Here is a 14,527-nt window from a genome sequence, read left to right on the forward strand (position 1 = left end):
ACTTCAGTTCTCTTTCTCTTGCTTATGCTTTCACTCTGCTCATAAGTAGTCCACTTCATACACAGAACCTCCACTTAAGGGGGTTACTGGCAACTGGCACAGGTAAAATAAGTGTTAGCAAATTAATTCGCTCAAAGGGTGCCTTTTGTAGGTCTGACTGTAATGCAGTCATCTTTACCTTTCCTTTTATTCATGAAGGGCATTTGTTTAGCCCTAACCTCTTCTGTGAAGCTTTCTATAAAGGAGCGAAAGGTTTTTGGACCTCCTGTGTTGGGTTTACTTGAGGATGTGGAGAGGAATGAGAGCTGGCATTATTTCTTGTAACAATAATGAGAGAATCTTTGGCTTACTCTGTTCATCACGAAGAAAGCTTTCCTTTACTCTCACAAAGAAAAGAGAATGTAGCAGGTTGTTCAGAGATCTGAGCATGTCAAGTTACAGCTAGTCTTTTTTTTTTTAATAATGTTTGTGTGGATCTTGGGATTGGGGTCGTTTGAAGCTGATTCAAAAGGGCTTTCAAAGAGGATACTAACACCTATTTAAGGTCCTCTATCTTTGACCTTTTTCCCACTGACATAGATAAGAACAGTTCAGAGGCACACAGAATAGTTATGGAAAAAATAGTAACATGAATTACAGTTTTAGGAATTCTAAGTCTTAATAAGCTCACACTTTCACCTCACCTATTTCTGCCTTGCACTCATGGTCATACCTCTGAACTTGCAGCGTTGAGCTGACCTATCTGTATTGAACTGTCCTGTCTGAATACTCAGCTGTTTTGATATTTACCCTTTTGAACCTGTGTCTTCTCAACTTGTTCATATAATATCAAAACAGAGGATGTGATGTTTTGTATGACAAAAAATGTTAGCTCTTAGGATAACTTGAAATGTTGGTTTGCAGTAAATGTTCAGCTACTGGTGTATTATTAAAACAGTTGCTAGTACTTGCTGTTCGTTCAGATCTTTGACTTGATACAGAACATTACATGAAAGCTCACAAGTTCTTCCCTATCATACTAAAGGATTTATTTTACTTGGTTTTGTTTCAAACAAAACAAACTTTATAGAAAAGTACTTGATTCCATCTGCCTGAGTCTGGTAATTAATTTGTGGGGGATGGCCTTTAAAGAGATGGAGAGGAACTCCAAACATAGAAGGGTAACAGTTCACAGGTTGCTTCTTTTGTTCTGGATGGCTTCTCAGGAGTATGTTTTCTTCTGACACCTATATTAACAAAACAAATAGGAGCTGAATAGTGCTGATTATTTAAGGGTTAGATTCTGAGCACAAGATACTGCATAGGACCTTCCACAAAACATTGATTTGGGAGTAGGTGTCTCTGAGAAGCAGATTTTTAAGCTGTTTCCAGCTCCCAGCAGTAGCTGAATTTTGCTGTGACACTCCTGTCTGCTCGTGGTTTTCGGCTGTGTATTGGCATCTTTCAGGTGTGTGTCTGGAAGCCTTTCATAAGTACCTTGATTATGTTTTCTGTAGAAGAATTACTTCAGTGATGTTGAGTTCCCTTTGCTCTGTGTGGAATTGTATGTAAATGTTGGTATGTGTGATCCTGATGTGCATACATAAATATGAACCTGAGATTGACAGGTTTAAGTTAGACAGTGCATGGCAAAACGTTGGTATCCTTATAAATCAGACTCAAGTCCAGAATGTTAGTGTTACTTAGCTACATGGTGTTACTTTATTTTGCAGATTTAGTGTGGATGTAGTTCTTAAAAGATGTCTGCTGTGAAGGCTACATTCAGTCTAAAACTGTGGAGAGATCAGTCCACTAAAATCTGTTCTTGTGATCCAAAAAACCTGCTTTTATTTGACTCCATTTGCATGACATTAGTGCACAGTTCTTACCCCTTTGCTTTCCAGCAGCTCTTGCCAAGTGGTGATGTTTTTGGTCTGACTTCACTGGCAGATAGACCACAGCAGTGGACTTGACTGCTGACTGCTTAACAACATGATGACATTAATAAGCCAAATGATCCAAATTCTTATTGACAGGTATTGTTGCTCTTATTTGTTTATAGGGCATATTCATGCTAGATATAATACTATTTGATATAAAAATGTTTAAAATGGGCAGAAATGCATCTAGAATACTAATGTAAAAGCACAGACATCTTAAACCTTTGCCAACCTTTGTCTGGATAGAAGTACATAGGAAGTGCTCTCCAAGATGAATTCTTCCCAATAGGAGTACATGTTGACTTCTGGGTGAAGTTTCTTTTAATTGTATATCTTAACACTTCATAGAGAGATCCAAACTTGTTTTAAGTGCTTTTTTCACTTTTTGCAATAATAGAAAAAGATGGAAATGCAATGAACCTTGCTGTAATCTCAGTACACTGTAAAATACTATAAAACATTGGTATTAGTTCCATGTACTGAGAAATATTTAGGCTAAATAGCAGAAAGTAGAACAAAATAGTGCATTTTAGAGCTGTGTGATAGTGATTAAGGAGAAATGCAACAAATTTCTATCCTAATGCATTTTGGAGCATAGCATAGAAGGAGGGGGCATATTGATGGATCCTGAGTTCAGAAGGTGGTTGAACTTTGTAATAAACAGGTGGATGGCATCAATGACAAACACAAGCAAACCTTACAATTAATGGACATTTGGCCCAGAATCAGTTGTCCTGGAGGTCAGAGAGGTGTTAGGAGTTGACACAAGTAAAGAGGGTGATGTGTCACAGGCATCAGTTGGAATGACCACACTAGCACATCAGAAATCAATTTGGACAGCTCTTCTAGAGGAATAAATAGCCATCCTGGTCTTGGGCTTGTTGGAGAATGGGATTTTTAAGAGAGAACGTGATTGGAGTGGGCAGGGGAAGGGGGCCCCCTTGTGTTGCATTTGAGATCCCATTATTCCAGTTTCTCACATCCTGTAGGCAAAAAGGTGGAATTAGAAGGCTGTACTTTGTCCTTGAGCTGTAACGCGCTGGGGTTACAGAGATGCAGTGAGTAGCTCATAGGACTGAACTGCTGCAATGGATGTGTGTCAGTCTCTTCAGGGACAGGCAGGGAAGCCAAGGACAGGAGGTTGTGCTCTGCACAAAGCAGTTACTTGGAAGCATGGTTCTCTGCTGTGGAATGAATGGGTCACGGGCCTGTCAAGCCTTCAGTATGCTTCAGAGTCAGAGGACAAGTTAGCAGCCATTAATGCTGAGCTGGTCATCTGTTATACATAGCCTGATCAAAAAAAGGGAAGAGGATGAGCCTTCCAAGCAGCTGGGTGATACCTGCTGGTGAAAGGCCTTTTTTCCCAAGGACTATTTGAAACTATTCTGCAAGGACAGCAAGATGCTTGGGACACTATTTAGACACAGATTTTGGAAGGACCTGCTAGGGCAACTGCTTTGTATTTGGCAGTCCAGGCTGTCATGGTGGGAGATAGCAGGGTTTCAGATCCTGAGAGAAATTAGGAGGGTAACTATCAGACTAAGGTCCAGAATTTTATCTTGTTTAAAGACCTGCTAAGTGGTGTCCTCCAAGAGGCTTGCTGTGAAGACAAATGGGCACAGGACATGTTGATTTCTGGAGACAGATTCCTTAGACTGCAAAAATGACTTATTCCAATGTTCATGACAATAGCAGGCATGACAATAAGCCTGCTGGGCTGCAAGGAGAGTTCTTGACTTTAGCAAAGCCAAATTCTCCAAAAGGCACTGGTATTGCTTACATGTACAACAATGTTAAGGCAAAGCTTGGTTGGAGTTGAAACTGAGGGAGGTGGAAAGTACCAAAATGTGGAGAGCTCTCAGAAGTATGTGGACAGCCAAAGGAAGAGTAAGCAGAACCTGGCCCTGCTGATGAATGGAATAAGCATGGTGTGACAACAGAGGGGCTTGGTGTAGGTCTCAGAAGGGATCTGAGGTACTCTGTACTTTCTTGGGAGGACCTGTTCTCAGGTGTGACAGGATTTAAGCAGCAGAGTGAGATGCCATCTCAGCTAGAGGAAGATCAAGTTATAGAGCACTTACGTAAAATGGTGAGATTTGCCCTGGGAAACTGGCTGACATGACTCCAACACCTCTCCCCATTGGCTTTGAGAAGTCAGGGCAATTGGGAACATCCTCAGTAACTGAAGGATCACAAATGTTACGTGCATCTTCACAAAACTCTAGGAAGATGAGTGAGTGAAATAAATGGTTATAGAGCATATGCCTTGGTGTAAGTCACATAACATAGGTCTGTATAAATTCTGTCTACAGGTATATTTCCCTGTGTGCTCTGTTCTGAAACTTGGTTGTTAGCATTACAATGCCTCATGATAGGAGAACTTTGAAGTAAGTTTCAGGAAGTTTGGAAGTAAAGTGCTGTCAGCAGGCTGTCATTGAGGCACTGTCTTGCATAGCTGCATTTTGAAGTGGACTTGATAATGTGGTACTTAACACTGGCAGCTTTCCTGCAGCCTATTTATAGGATCAGTGGTGTTTTCCTATTGTTAGTATGGCTGAACAGGTGGAGAAGGATGAAATGGAGTTATGCATTGCCTGCAATTCTGTGTAGCTGTTCAGATGAATTTGATTGCAGTGGCCTTAGTGCATGGCTGCAGAGCGAGGTTGTCCTTTAGACTGGCACACTGTGTCTGTGCTGTCCTTGGTTCAGTTCAGCCATTGGCAGCTCTGCTGTATCCCAGCACACACCAATGACAGGCAAAGGGAAGCTGCTGCCACTTCCCCTTATTATGGCTGCTGGATGTTGTAGCAGCTCAGTAGCTGTTCCATGACTGACAACCTGACACTTGTTCTAAGCTATGTCATTCCTGCTTGGGAGTTGAAACCTGATTTTAAAATAGCCTTTCTATGCAGGCTAGGCTTGAGGAAGTTTGGAATCATATAAGTTTGCTTTTTTGTTTTGCTGTGAGGCAAATTACAGTGGCAAAAGAGACTCCATGTTGGAAGCCAGATTAACAGACTTGAATTTGCTTCTTCACATGGTCTATTCCTCAATCTGATTCTCTGTCATTACATATTGCAAGCACACAGTCTTATTTTCTGGGTTTAAAAATTATTGGAAGATTATTCAAAATGATAATGCAGTCTTTATTTTGTATGATTTTAATACATAAGCAATAAATTAAGGGTTTTGCAATGATACTTCTCTTAAATTTTGATCCTTTGTACTTTAAGAGGTGGTGCCTCAATTGCCTTCATATAAATGAAGTAAAGATTCCCAAGAAAGAAAAAGAGAAATTTCTCTTTGAAGGTGCCATGATGATGCTCATGTAGTTTTACCAGGACACGTGGAAGACAGCTTCTTGTGCTTGTAAGACTTGGGAATTATTCTTGTTTAGGGACCTTTGCTATATTGCATTTTCTCTATGGTTCTTCTCTTGTAAGAGTTGCTCCTATTGACGAGCTACTTTTGTAAATTTTGTTGATAATTCTGTGAATGTGGAGCTATGAAACAAGATGTAAATGTTTGTCTGTGATGAGTTTTTGCAGTGAAGCAAAGCTCTCCTTTTCTGCATTAAGCTACCATTGGTGTAGTTCTGTTTTTGAAAGAAAGACTTTTTGGTTGCAGCTTTTCTTTAAGGTAAAAGCCTATCTAATCTGTAGATATTTTGAGAAAAGTGAAGATATAAGTTTGAATTACAAAATTTGAGTAGAAAATTCTGTTCTTTAGAACAACTAAGCTAATCCAAGATAAGGGCTGGAATACTCTCGTAGGACACATAGTTTCAAGATATCTGGTATTTTGCTGTTTCTTTTGTCAAGTGAGCTCTGTCTCAGTTACAAGAATATAACAGACTTCCTTTACTAGTAGTATTTTACTAGTATTTGTAACTTTCTTGTTCGTAGAGATTGATATGATTCATTTCCTAGGAAGTGGTATTGAACATGACTTTTTAAATAAGATCAGAACTATGTTTGTCTCCAATGCATGATGTGGTTGATACATAAGACAGACAAAACTGTTTCTATGATCACAGGCTCTCAAATAAAATACTGTTCAGATTTTCAGTGTAAACGGTTATTTCCAGAGTTTTTGTAGCAGACAAAAAAAATCTGTTCTAGCTAAAAAGCAGGACTCATTAATCCTTACCCTTGGGGTCCACTTTGAAGACTGTTAGTTTTGGTTTTTAGCCTCCCTAAGTGAAAAGCAAATACATGGATTTGTTGCTAGTAGCATAGGAGGAAGGAACTGCAATTTCTAAGTGCTTGTGCAGGCACAGAATGAGATTCAGTGCTCTGTTTTCCATTCAGGTACGTTTCTGCTGAAGACAATGCAATGCACTGATGTTTCAAAACAATAGTTGAACATCATATGTGGTGCCCTCAAGAGTGAAGTGCCTCTCTTTGTGGCACTGTTCTCAAAGAACCTGCCTGTCTGTAAGCAGTGAAGTTCAAGAAATGGAGGAGTTGTGTTAGATCAGCACAGTGTCCATGGCATATGTCACTGTTATTTGTGGAGAGGTTGCTGTGTCAGATCCCTCCTTAAAGGAGCACACGGTTAATAGAACACAGGAAATTGTACTAAAGTTTAAGCCAGTGGCATCTTCTGGAGAATACTGTGTTGAAGCTGCCTCAGGATGCTCTGGATGAATTATATTCTGGCTATGTGGAATTTTCAGTAAAATGTACAATTGTACTGCCCATTAGAGCAGGCAAGAAAGGTTGTGACCCTTTCATAAAATGAGTGATACACTTACACTTACAAGCCAACTATAACCCTCCATTTCACCTTCTTAGAAGCTACTCAGCTACGATTATTTATTTTCCAATGTGGATGCTAACTGACTGACTATTGTTTGCTCTTCAGCTAAACAAAGTAATCTTTGTATTTAATAATAAAATACAGCATTTCTAGGACTGTTCTAGGTGGTTTTAAAGTAAAACTAATAAATTTAATTGCATCAAAAATGCTTGTTCAAACTTTCATATTAGCTGAGTTTCCTAGCTTCTCAGGTGAATAGGAAGCCACAAAGTCTTCATGCAACCCTGGGCAGTATGCATACCATAGTTTGGCTGTTGCAGTGTGTCAATGAGCAACAGTGTGACCATGCAGTCTTGTGTGAACACAAACAAGTGTAATTCAGACACCTTACAACCAGTTCATAAATTGGGTTTTTTTGTTTGCTTGCATCAGGATTAATTTCTTAGCTTATTGAAAGCCTAATGGCTTTATAATTAATATGGTCAGTATTAATTGCACTCACAGAAACTGAACATTTCAGTCTAGATGTCTGTTCTTTGACTGTTCATCAGAGATTGTGTATATGAGGGGAGCTGAGCACTGGAACAGGTTGCCTGGAGAGGTGGTGGAGTCTGCTGTTCAGAAGCTGTCAGGACACAATCCTGAGCAACATGCTTTAGGAGGACCCTGCTTGAGCAAGGAGGTTGGCCAAGATGACCTCCAGTAGTCCCTTCCAACATGACCTATTCTGCAAAATGAAATGATAAATTGATTTGTTCATTGCTATAAAACATGTACTGAGAGCACTTAGATTGCAGGACTGTCTTTAAAAAAATCTTCAAACTTCATTTGACTTTGTTCTGTCAGTTTTAGTTTGTTCATTTGGTCTTTCCCAGTGTACCAGCTGTTTAATGTCTTTGTTTGCTGCTGCTTTGTATTTCATTGGTCTCTGTGAAGTCTGCATCTGTTGTCTTACACCTTTGAAGGCTAGCCTGCATTTGCCACCATGTTAAAAGCAAAAAAAAACCAAAAAACAGTGTTTTTGCTCCTTCAAAAGATTAAAAAATTCGATTCAGCTGTCTCAAGCTAAATTTAAAACTGTATTGTGATTTTTGCTTAATATTACGAAGCTGAGGTAGTGATGTTTAGAAGCGTGTGGTAGGGAAAAAAGGATGTGTCATGGGCATTTGGAGATATGAGACTTAATGAAATAGCTGCTCTTGGCAGTTGGTAACTTGAAGTGTGCATGAAACTGCTTTCATGCCATAGGAGTGAAAGGGAGCTGATGTGATCCTGATTGTTAGAAGATTTTCAGGAGAGAGCTGGTGAGATATAAGTCTGTTTACCTCACAGCAGACATGACAATAAATTTCTCCTAGTGAACACACAAGTAAATGTAGTGACTGGAGGAGGAAGATGGACCCTGCACTGCTTGCAGAAGGGAGTGATACTTAATAAATCTTACCAAGCTCTTAGAAAATGCCAAAAAGTATGGACATTAAACTTGTCTGGTTGGTTCCAATTGTTTGGATGAAGCCAGACTAATTCTGTTTGCCTGTGTTTCAGGTGGTGGTTGCCAGTTTCAGATTGTCCCTTGGTTTTCTCTGTTGGCCACTGTCCTGCTGTCAAGCCTGGACCTCTGATCTCTTGCTATTTAACTTGTTTGAAAATACAGAACCCAGTATCAAAAAAAATTAGTAGTTAACTAACTGGAAGTTTCTGGAGACTGGCACAGATTCATTAAAGTTACTGTTTCACATAAGTGTGCTGTGGATTCTGTAGCTATTTCAGGGGTGTTACTAGGAATCCTGTAGATTGAAATTACTGGATAATTATAAGTCAGTTTGTTTAAATGTATGCTTTAATGTCTAATTATCTCCTTAATTTGTGTTGAAGGCATAAAATTTATATGTGTATATGAACTTTCCCTTCCTCAGATTGCATTTCTTCTAATTGTTTCAAATCTTGGGTAAGATGAAACCTCAGTGATTCTGGGGAGGTTTGTGTGACAGAAATCAAAGGCTGCAAGTCGCGTTTGGTGCATTGCTTTGCTGTGGAGGATAGAGATAAGGCAAGAAATAAAAATCATTAATGATATTTTGGCTGTTGAATTTTGTGATAATATCACTCATATGCCCAGAAGATAAGATAGACAACTCTTTGTTCTTGATTAGGTCTTACATGTTGTTGTGGCTTTAGTTTTTTGTGTAGTATACACTCTGGCTTGTTTGCTCTTGGGGGTGGGTGGTGAAGAGCTCTGTTTTGTCCTGTGAGTGTTGCTGCTCTTCATCGTCTGATATCAAGGATTGTACCTTAAGAAGGTTCTTTCAGGTTGCCCCTTGGAGACTATCCATTATTAGGATTAGGTAGACACAGTGAGGCTGCAGGTATCCATTTAACAGGGGCATATTGTGCTCATTCAGATGCTTCAGGAGAGATACATGAGCTACCAAGATCAGTGTTTTTATTTACCTGCAACTTAGATCAATTACTTGGCCTCTCTTTGGTAAGTTTAATTTAATAGGTGTTATTCAAATCACAGAATCTGCTAAGAGAGACTTTCCATTCAGTGCTTGCTACAGGTAACCAAGAGTGTTAACTGTGATTTTTATTAGAACGTGAGTATCTTGGAAAAGCATGGGTTATATTTTAGAAAGGTAGGGGAAGGATATGACAGGTGTTACTGCCATGCAGGTAATGTTTCACTATTTTAATGTGGAGTGAAAATGATCACTGAAAACTAGTCTCTAAATCCCCAGACACAGGAAAGGTAAAGTGAGCCAGTTTAATAAAACCTCAAAGGTGCTTGTGGTTGCCTAAGTCATGATTCCAGACTCTTGTTTGGTTTGTGGTTTTTTATTCAGCTTCGTAATATGTTTACCAAGAAATGATAGCTGCAGCCCCCTTATCTATGGGGAAAATGAAAGTAGAGTCCAAGTAACTTTAGAGTGTAGTGAAATGCAAGAATGAAACCTAGGTCTTGCAAATACCCTTCAAACACTTTCTATTGGTGCCCAAGACTTCTTGAATGTGAAATTGGTAGGGTAAACTGTGAAGTTACTTGAAGCAATAAGTTGTCCTCATGGATTTAGTTTTAAAATCTAGGTTATTCTTCCTCTCTTTTCCGATGTTGAGGCGTCTATCACTACTTTTGTTACCTACCTCAGTTTTGCATGTTTTTTTATGGGCAGTGGCATCTTAGCATCAACTTGGGTTTGTATGTTGTGCACAAGGTGATCCAGAATTGTTTCTTGATACAAGTGAAGCCTTTTTTAGAATTAGGCAGAATAGGCTATACACTATAGGTCTGCTTTTGTGCAATTGGAATGAAAGCAACAACAATTCTTTACCTTCAACGTCCAGGATGCACTGTGGTGTTGAATGTGGAGTTTGATGTTTCCTGTCAACAATAGTTGCATGTAGTGCCAAGATGTACTAAAATGTATCATCAAGCTATAAAAAAGTTTAATATGCTGCAACTTTAAATGCTAAAATACCTTAATTTCCTTAATTTTTATGGTAGTGTTTCTTCTGTAAAACAAAATAAATTTCCTTACTGAGTTTCTGGTGGTACCATGCAGATGTAAGCAGGCTTCATGTAGCTCTGTAGGAGTAGGCAGATGTAGGATGGTATTCCTGAAGCTCTGGCATTTTATCACAAATCATGCTAATAGATATGAAAGGCACCCTGCTTATTTCAGTTTCTATCTTGTGATCACTTGAGATGTAGTAGGATGTCTACTTTTCTATGTAAATTTCTTTAGGCAAACTGGAGATAAGACTATGATGCATATCTGTGTATGTTTTTTCTAAATTCTGTTGTGGACCTTTGGTATTGTGTCCAAGAAAGGGAAGATGAATGCTTCAGGCAGAGTAATCAGACAAATATTTGTATGTGTATTTCATGGTTTTATTGAAGAAAAATACCTCTGTGTGTGGTTAGTGTATGGTAGACCATACAGCAAAATAAGGAAGCAGCCACTACTTCTCTTCAACCTGGATACCATATGCAACCTGTTAATAACATGCTTTTGATGTATAGCTGATTGGATTGGGAGACACTTTGAGGTTAGTAGGATTTGTTTAACAAACATGGCATGACTGTACTAGATGTTTTATATCAGTCTTTGAAAAATAAAAGTGAAAAATTTGAGGGGAAAGAAGTGTTTTAAGAATATTGGAAAGCACAAGAACTGTACATTTTGGTGGATTCCAAATGACTTTTAAGTAATGTAATTCCATAAACATAATGTCTGTGCTTATGGTGGAGGAAGTTTTTTGTAAACCTGTTTGGAAGGAAGCTTTTTGTTTAAGGCCTGTGTGTTGGCAGTTTTTGGAAAGGCACAATGCAGAATATGTATCACAGAGGGATGAATTACTATGATGGGAATACCTATTATTAATGATAGTATTTTTTTCTCTATACTGAATTGATTTTACAGGTGGCATTTTCTGGTATCTCCAAGTAGGTGTATTCTACTCTAAATTGTAAAATGCTTTTAGAGCTGGAGGGTTAAAAAGTACTTACAATATACATAGACTATAAATGAAGGTGGTATATTGTGTAATAGTGGATCAGTTACTGTCTTGAAGACTGCAAGCAGGAATTATGTGAATATTCTTAAAAGTGATTTAAGGGAGATTATTTTTTAATTATTTCGCTTTACTAATTCTCTGAGTAATTTATCTTGTGAAGTATGTTACCTCCAAAATGCAACTTCTCGCTGTTTAATCAAAAACTTGTGTCACTTGGGGCTTCTTGAAGAAAAATGACTTAACTGATATTACCCATGATACTTTCTCTTGAGATTCTTCTCCAATTTCTTGGCTTCAGTGATGTAACTCATTTAACAGTAACACTGTTTCTATAACAGTGATGTAAATGTTTCTCAAAAGACCAGAGTTGTAGCTCTGAGGGAGAACTTGTATGATGGGACCTGTTCCAAGACATGTTGGCTTTTTCTTCTCATACTTGCCTCACTATTAGAAAGGGGGCTTTGGTTCATGTTTGATTCTCATAACAGAAGATCTGAGTCACTCACAAGAATTTGATCTTTCCTATGTCACTTTAATGATGAAAACTCATCTCTTTTATAGAGAGCATTTATTTAATTACAAGACATTCAAGTAGTTCAATCAGTCATGCTGATGATCTTTTGTATTAATTCCAACTTTCTTATGGGCTAATTAAAATTCCTTGCTTTTGTTATCTCCATAAGGTATCCTGTTTCTTTTTATTCTAGGTTATTTACTTTCTAGAAGAGAGGGTCAAGCAGGATCCCCTGAAAAGCCATTGTCTGATCTGGGTCGTCTCTCCTACTTGGCTTATTGGAAAAGTGTCATATTGGAATACCTGAACTGCCACCATGAAAAACAAATCAGCATCAAAGGGATGAGCCGAGCTACTGGAATGTGTCCACACGATATTGCCACAACCCTGCAGCAACATAGCATGATAGATAAAAGAGAAGATAGGTCAGTGAATCTTGAAAAAAACTCTAAAAACTGAGACAAAACATTCTCTACTTACACAACAGTTGGTGTGAAAAATGTCTGTGTAAAAGTTTGCCTTTAAAATGAGTGATAACTGTCTTACTGTAGAAGTCAGTGCGGATGGGTTTTACATACAGAGCTTTTCTTCCTGGGGATTCTTTGGATGCTCCTTCATGTTAATGGTTACTAGAAGTATGTGGCCAGCTCAAAACACTTTCTGTTAAGAAAGTTTTGTTTCATTCAGTATAATCTTCCCTAAGTGTTCCCAGCTCTTGCTGTGCAAATATTTTGCTTGAATACCGGTAAGAGAAAAAATGGTGTTTGTGGGTGGCAGTCTCTCTTTCCACACTTGCTCTTTCAATCATTGCTGATCAGATCAACTCTACAGGAAGTGCTCCTGCTCAAGGTACTGGTAATACAAGTTTCTGTTTAATGTTATGATCAATGTTGAAGGTCAGTGCACTGAGAAGGTGAGTTCCTGTTTTGTGAATATCTTTTCTTCATGCTCTTGATGGGTATTTTAGAACTTTTCTGGGTTGTTGTTCTTGTTTGGTCTTTTTCTTTCCATAAAATGTCTTAAATGGCTTTCAATGGTATTTGTGTTTCTGAAGATGATCTTAATTCTTACTGGATATTCCAATCATAGAAACTTTATAATTAAGCAAAACTGCCTTACAAACACTGGCTTGCCAAAACAATAAAGTTAAAATTGGAAAAAATTCAGCCTCAGTAATTTTTATGTGTCGCAGCACTAGTATTCAAAACTAGTAATTTTTGAACCAGTAAGAATGCAAGTCTTCAAAAAGGAGATTAGTTTACAAGATGGTGTGTGAGAGTAGTAAGAGGAGTGCTGGCATTGCCTTAAACCTCTTCTGGAATGTTATGGACAACCTGAGGACAAATCTATTTCAAGGGAAGTTTTTTGTACATGTAGTGAAGTAGAAGTTTTTCCATATTCTGGAAAAGGGTTCTGGATCTGATTTCTTTTTTTAAACTTTGTTTTTCACTGAGAGAATGTTGTTACTTCACCAACCTGATTTTTAAAGCACTTGAAATGCTTGCTAATCCTTGTTGTTTGGAATTGTGTAGTTCTTTGTAACAGGGGAGTTTGGTGGGTTATGTACATAGATATATTAGCATACTGTGCTATTTTATTAGTCTTTACCTACTTTTGATATGCCACTTCATAGTAATTGGAAGGTCATGTTGTACTTCATTAGTACAGGACTAAAGTATATTTGTATGCTTCCTTAGTAAACCTGTGCCTTCTGACTTGCTTTCTTGTCCCGTTAACTTACGTCTTCAGCTGTAACATTGACTTTCTCACTCTTGACTTGATGATCCACAGAGTTTTCTATCTATGTTTGTATGTAATATTAAAATTAGAAATTGTTCTGGCAGTGATTGAAGTGCCAACACTAAACCTCTTGAATTAGGTTTAGGGTAGTCAACTATAAAACCTTTACTTTGCTCTCTGTTGCCCTAGTGATGGTTAATACTGAACTTTCACTTCATAAACTTTTGTTCCTTCACTTCCTCTCAGTAAACAGTCAGTAGTGTAAGGATGTTATCACTGTCTGTAAGCTGGTATTTGTAGTTTGTTGGATCCTTTCATTAACCTGTATTTTTTCACAGGTTGTTTTGCAAAAGGATGTCAACTATAGAAAGGCTGTTCCAGGTGATCCTTTTCTAAATTAAATTACTGTTTATTTGATTGTAGATTTGTAATTATTAGAAGGGAAAAGCTGATTTCAAGTCATATGGAGAAACTGAAAGCGAATCCACGAATCAATGAAGTAGATCCCGAAAGCTTGAGATGGACTCCTTTGTTAGTTCCTAATGCTGCAGTTTCTGAAGAAGAGAGGGAAGCAGAAAAGGAGGTAATATCAGAGATAGCTTCTGAATTTCTCTTCCTTTGGCTTTCATCACTCTGAATATTCAACATTAGACTGTCTTAAATAGAGCAGATTTAGCTTTGACCATTACATATTGCTATTGCAATGCAGAATTTTTGGAAGCTGCACAGCAACACATGGTAACTTTGGGGGGATGCATATGAAAACTTAAAATGTGAATCACTTGTCATGGAGCTGTATTTATCACTCTTGAGGTAGTCAAAGAGCATGTAATCAGATCAAATTTGGTCCAGAGCTCAGGGGCTGCACTTTGAATTGATTCTTTGTGTTCTCAACTTGCTCAAAGTGATCCAGTCAGTGGGCATGTAATGTAGTGCTAAAGGACTTAAATCAATTCGCTGCATCATTAATAGTGCTAAATATCCCATGAAATGCAATCTTCTTTGGTTTGTTATCTATTAAGTGTTGTAGAGGAGCAACTAGATGATTCAGCTGAAATGTTGTTGCTAGGTTAGCCAG

At 38.2% G+C, this 14,527-nt stretch overlaps 1 protein-coding gene across 1 annotated transcript in view; it reads left to right on the forward strand.

The window, feature by feature from the left end:
* The window catches only part of KAT6B (lysine acetyltransferase 6B), a 102,873-nt gene that overhangs the window by 80,890 nt on the left and 7,456 nt on the right, over window positions 1-14,527 (forward strand). Inside the window, exons 13-14 of the mRNA XM_066554304.1 lie at window positions 11,903-12,134; window positions 13,873-14,032. Of these exons, the coding sequence (XP_066410401.1) occupies window positions 11,903-12,134; window positions 13,873-14,032 (392 nt within the window). The remainder of the gene's footprint in view (window positions 1-11,902; window positions 12,135-13,872; window positions 14,033-14,527) is intronic.

This window comes from Molothrus aeneus, chromosome 8, assembly GCF_037042795.1.
Source record: "Molothrus aeneus isolate 106 chromosome 8, BPBGC_Maene_1.0, whole genome shotgun sequence".
Taxonomy (NCBI): Eukaryota; Metazoa; Chordata; class Aves; order Passeriformes; family Icteridae; genus Molothrus; species Molothrus aeneus.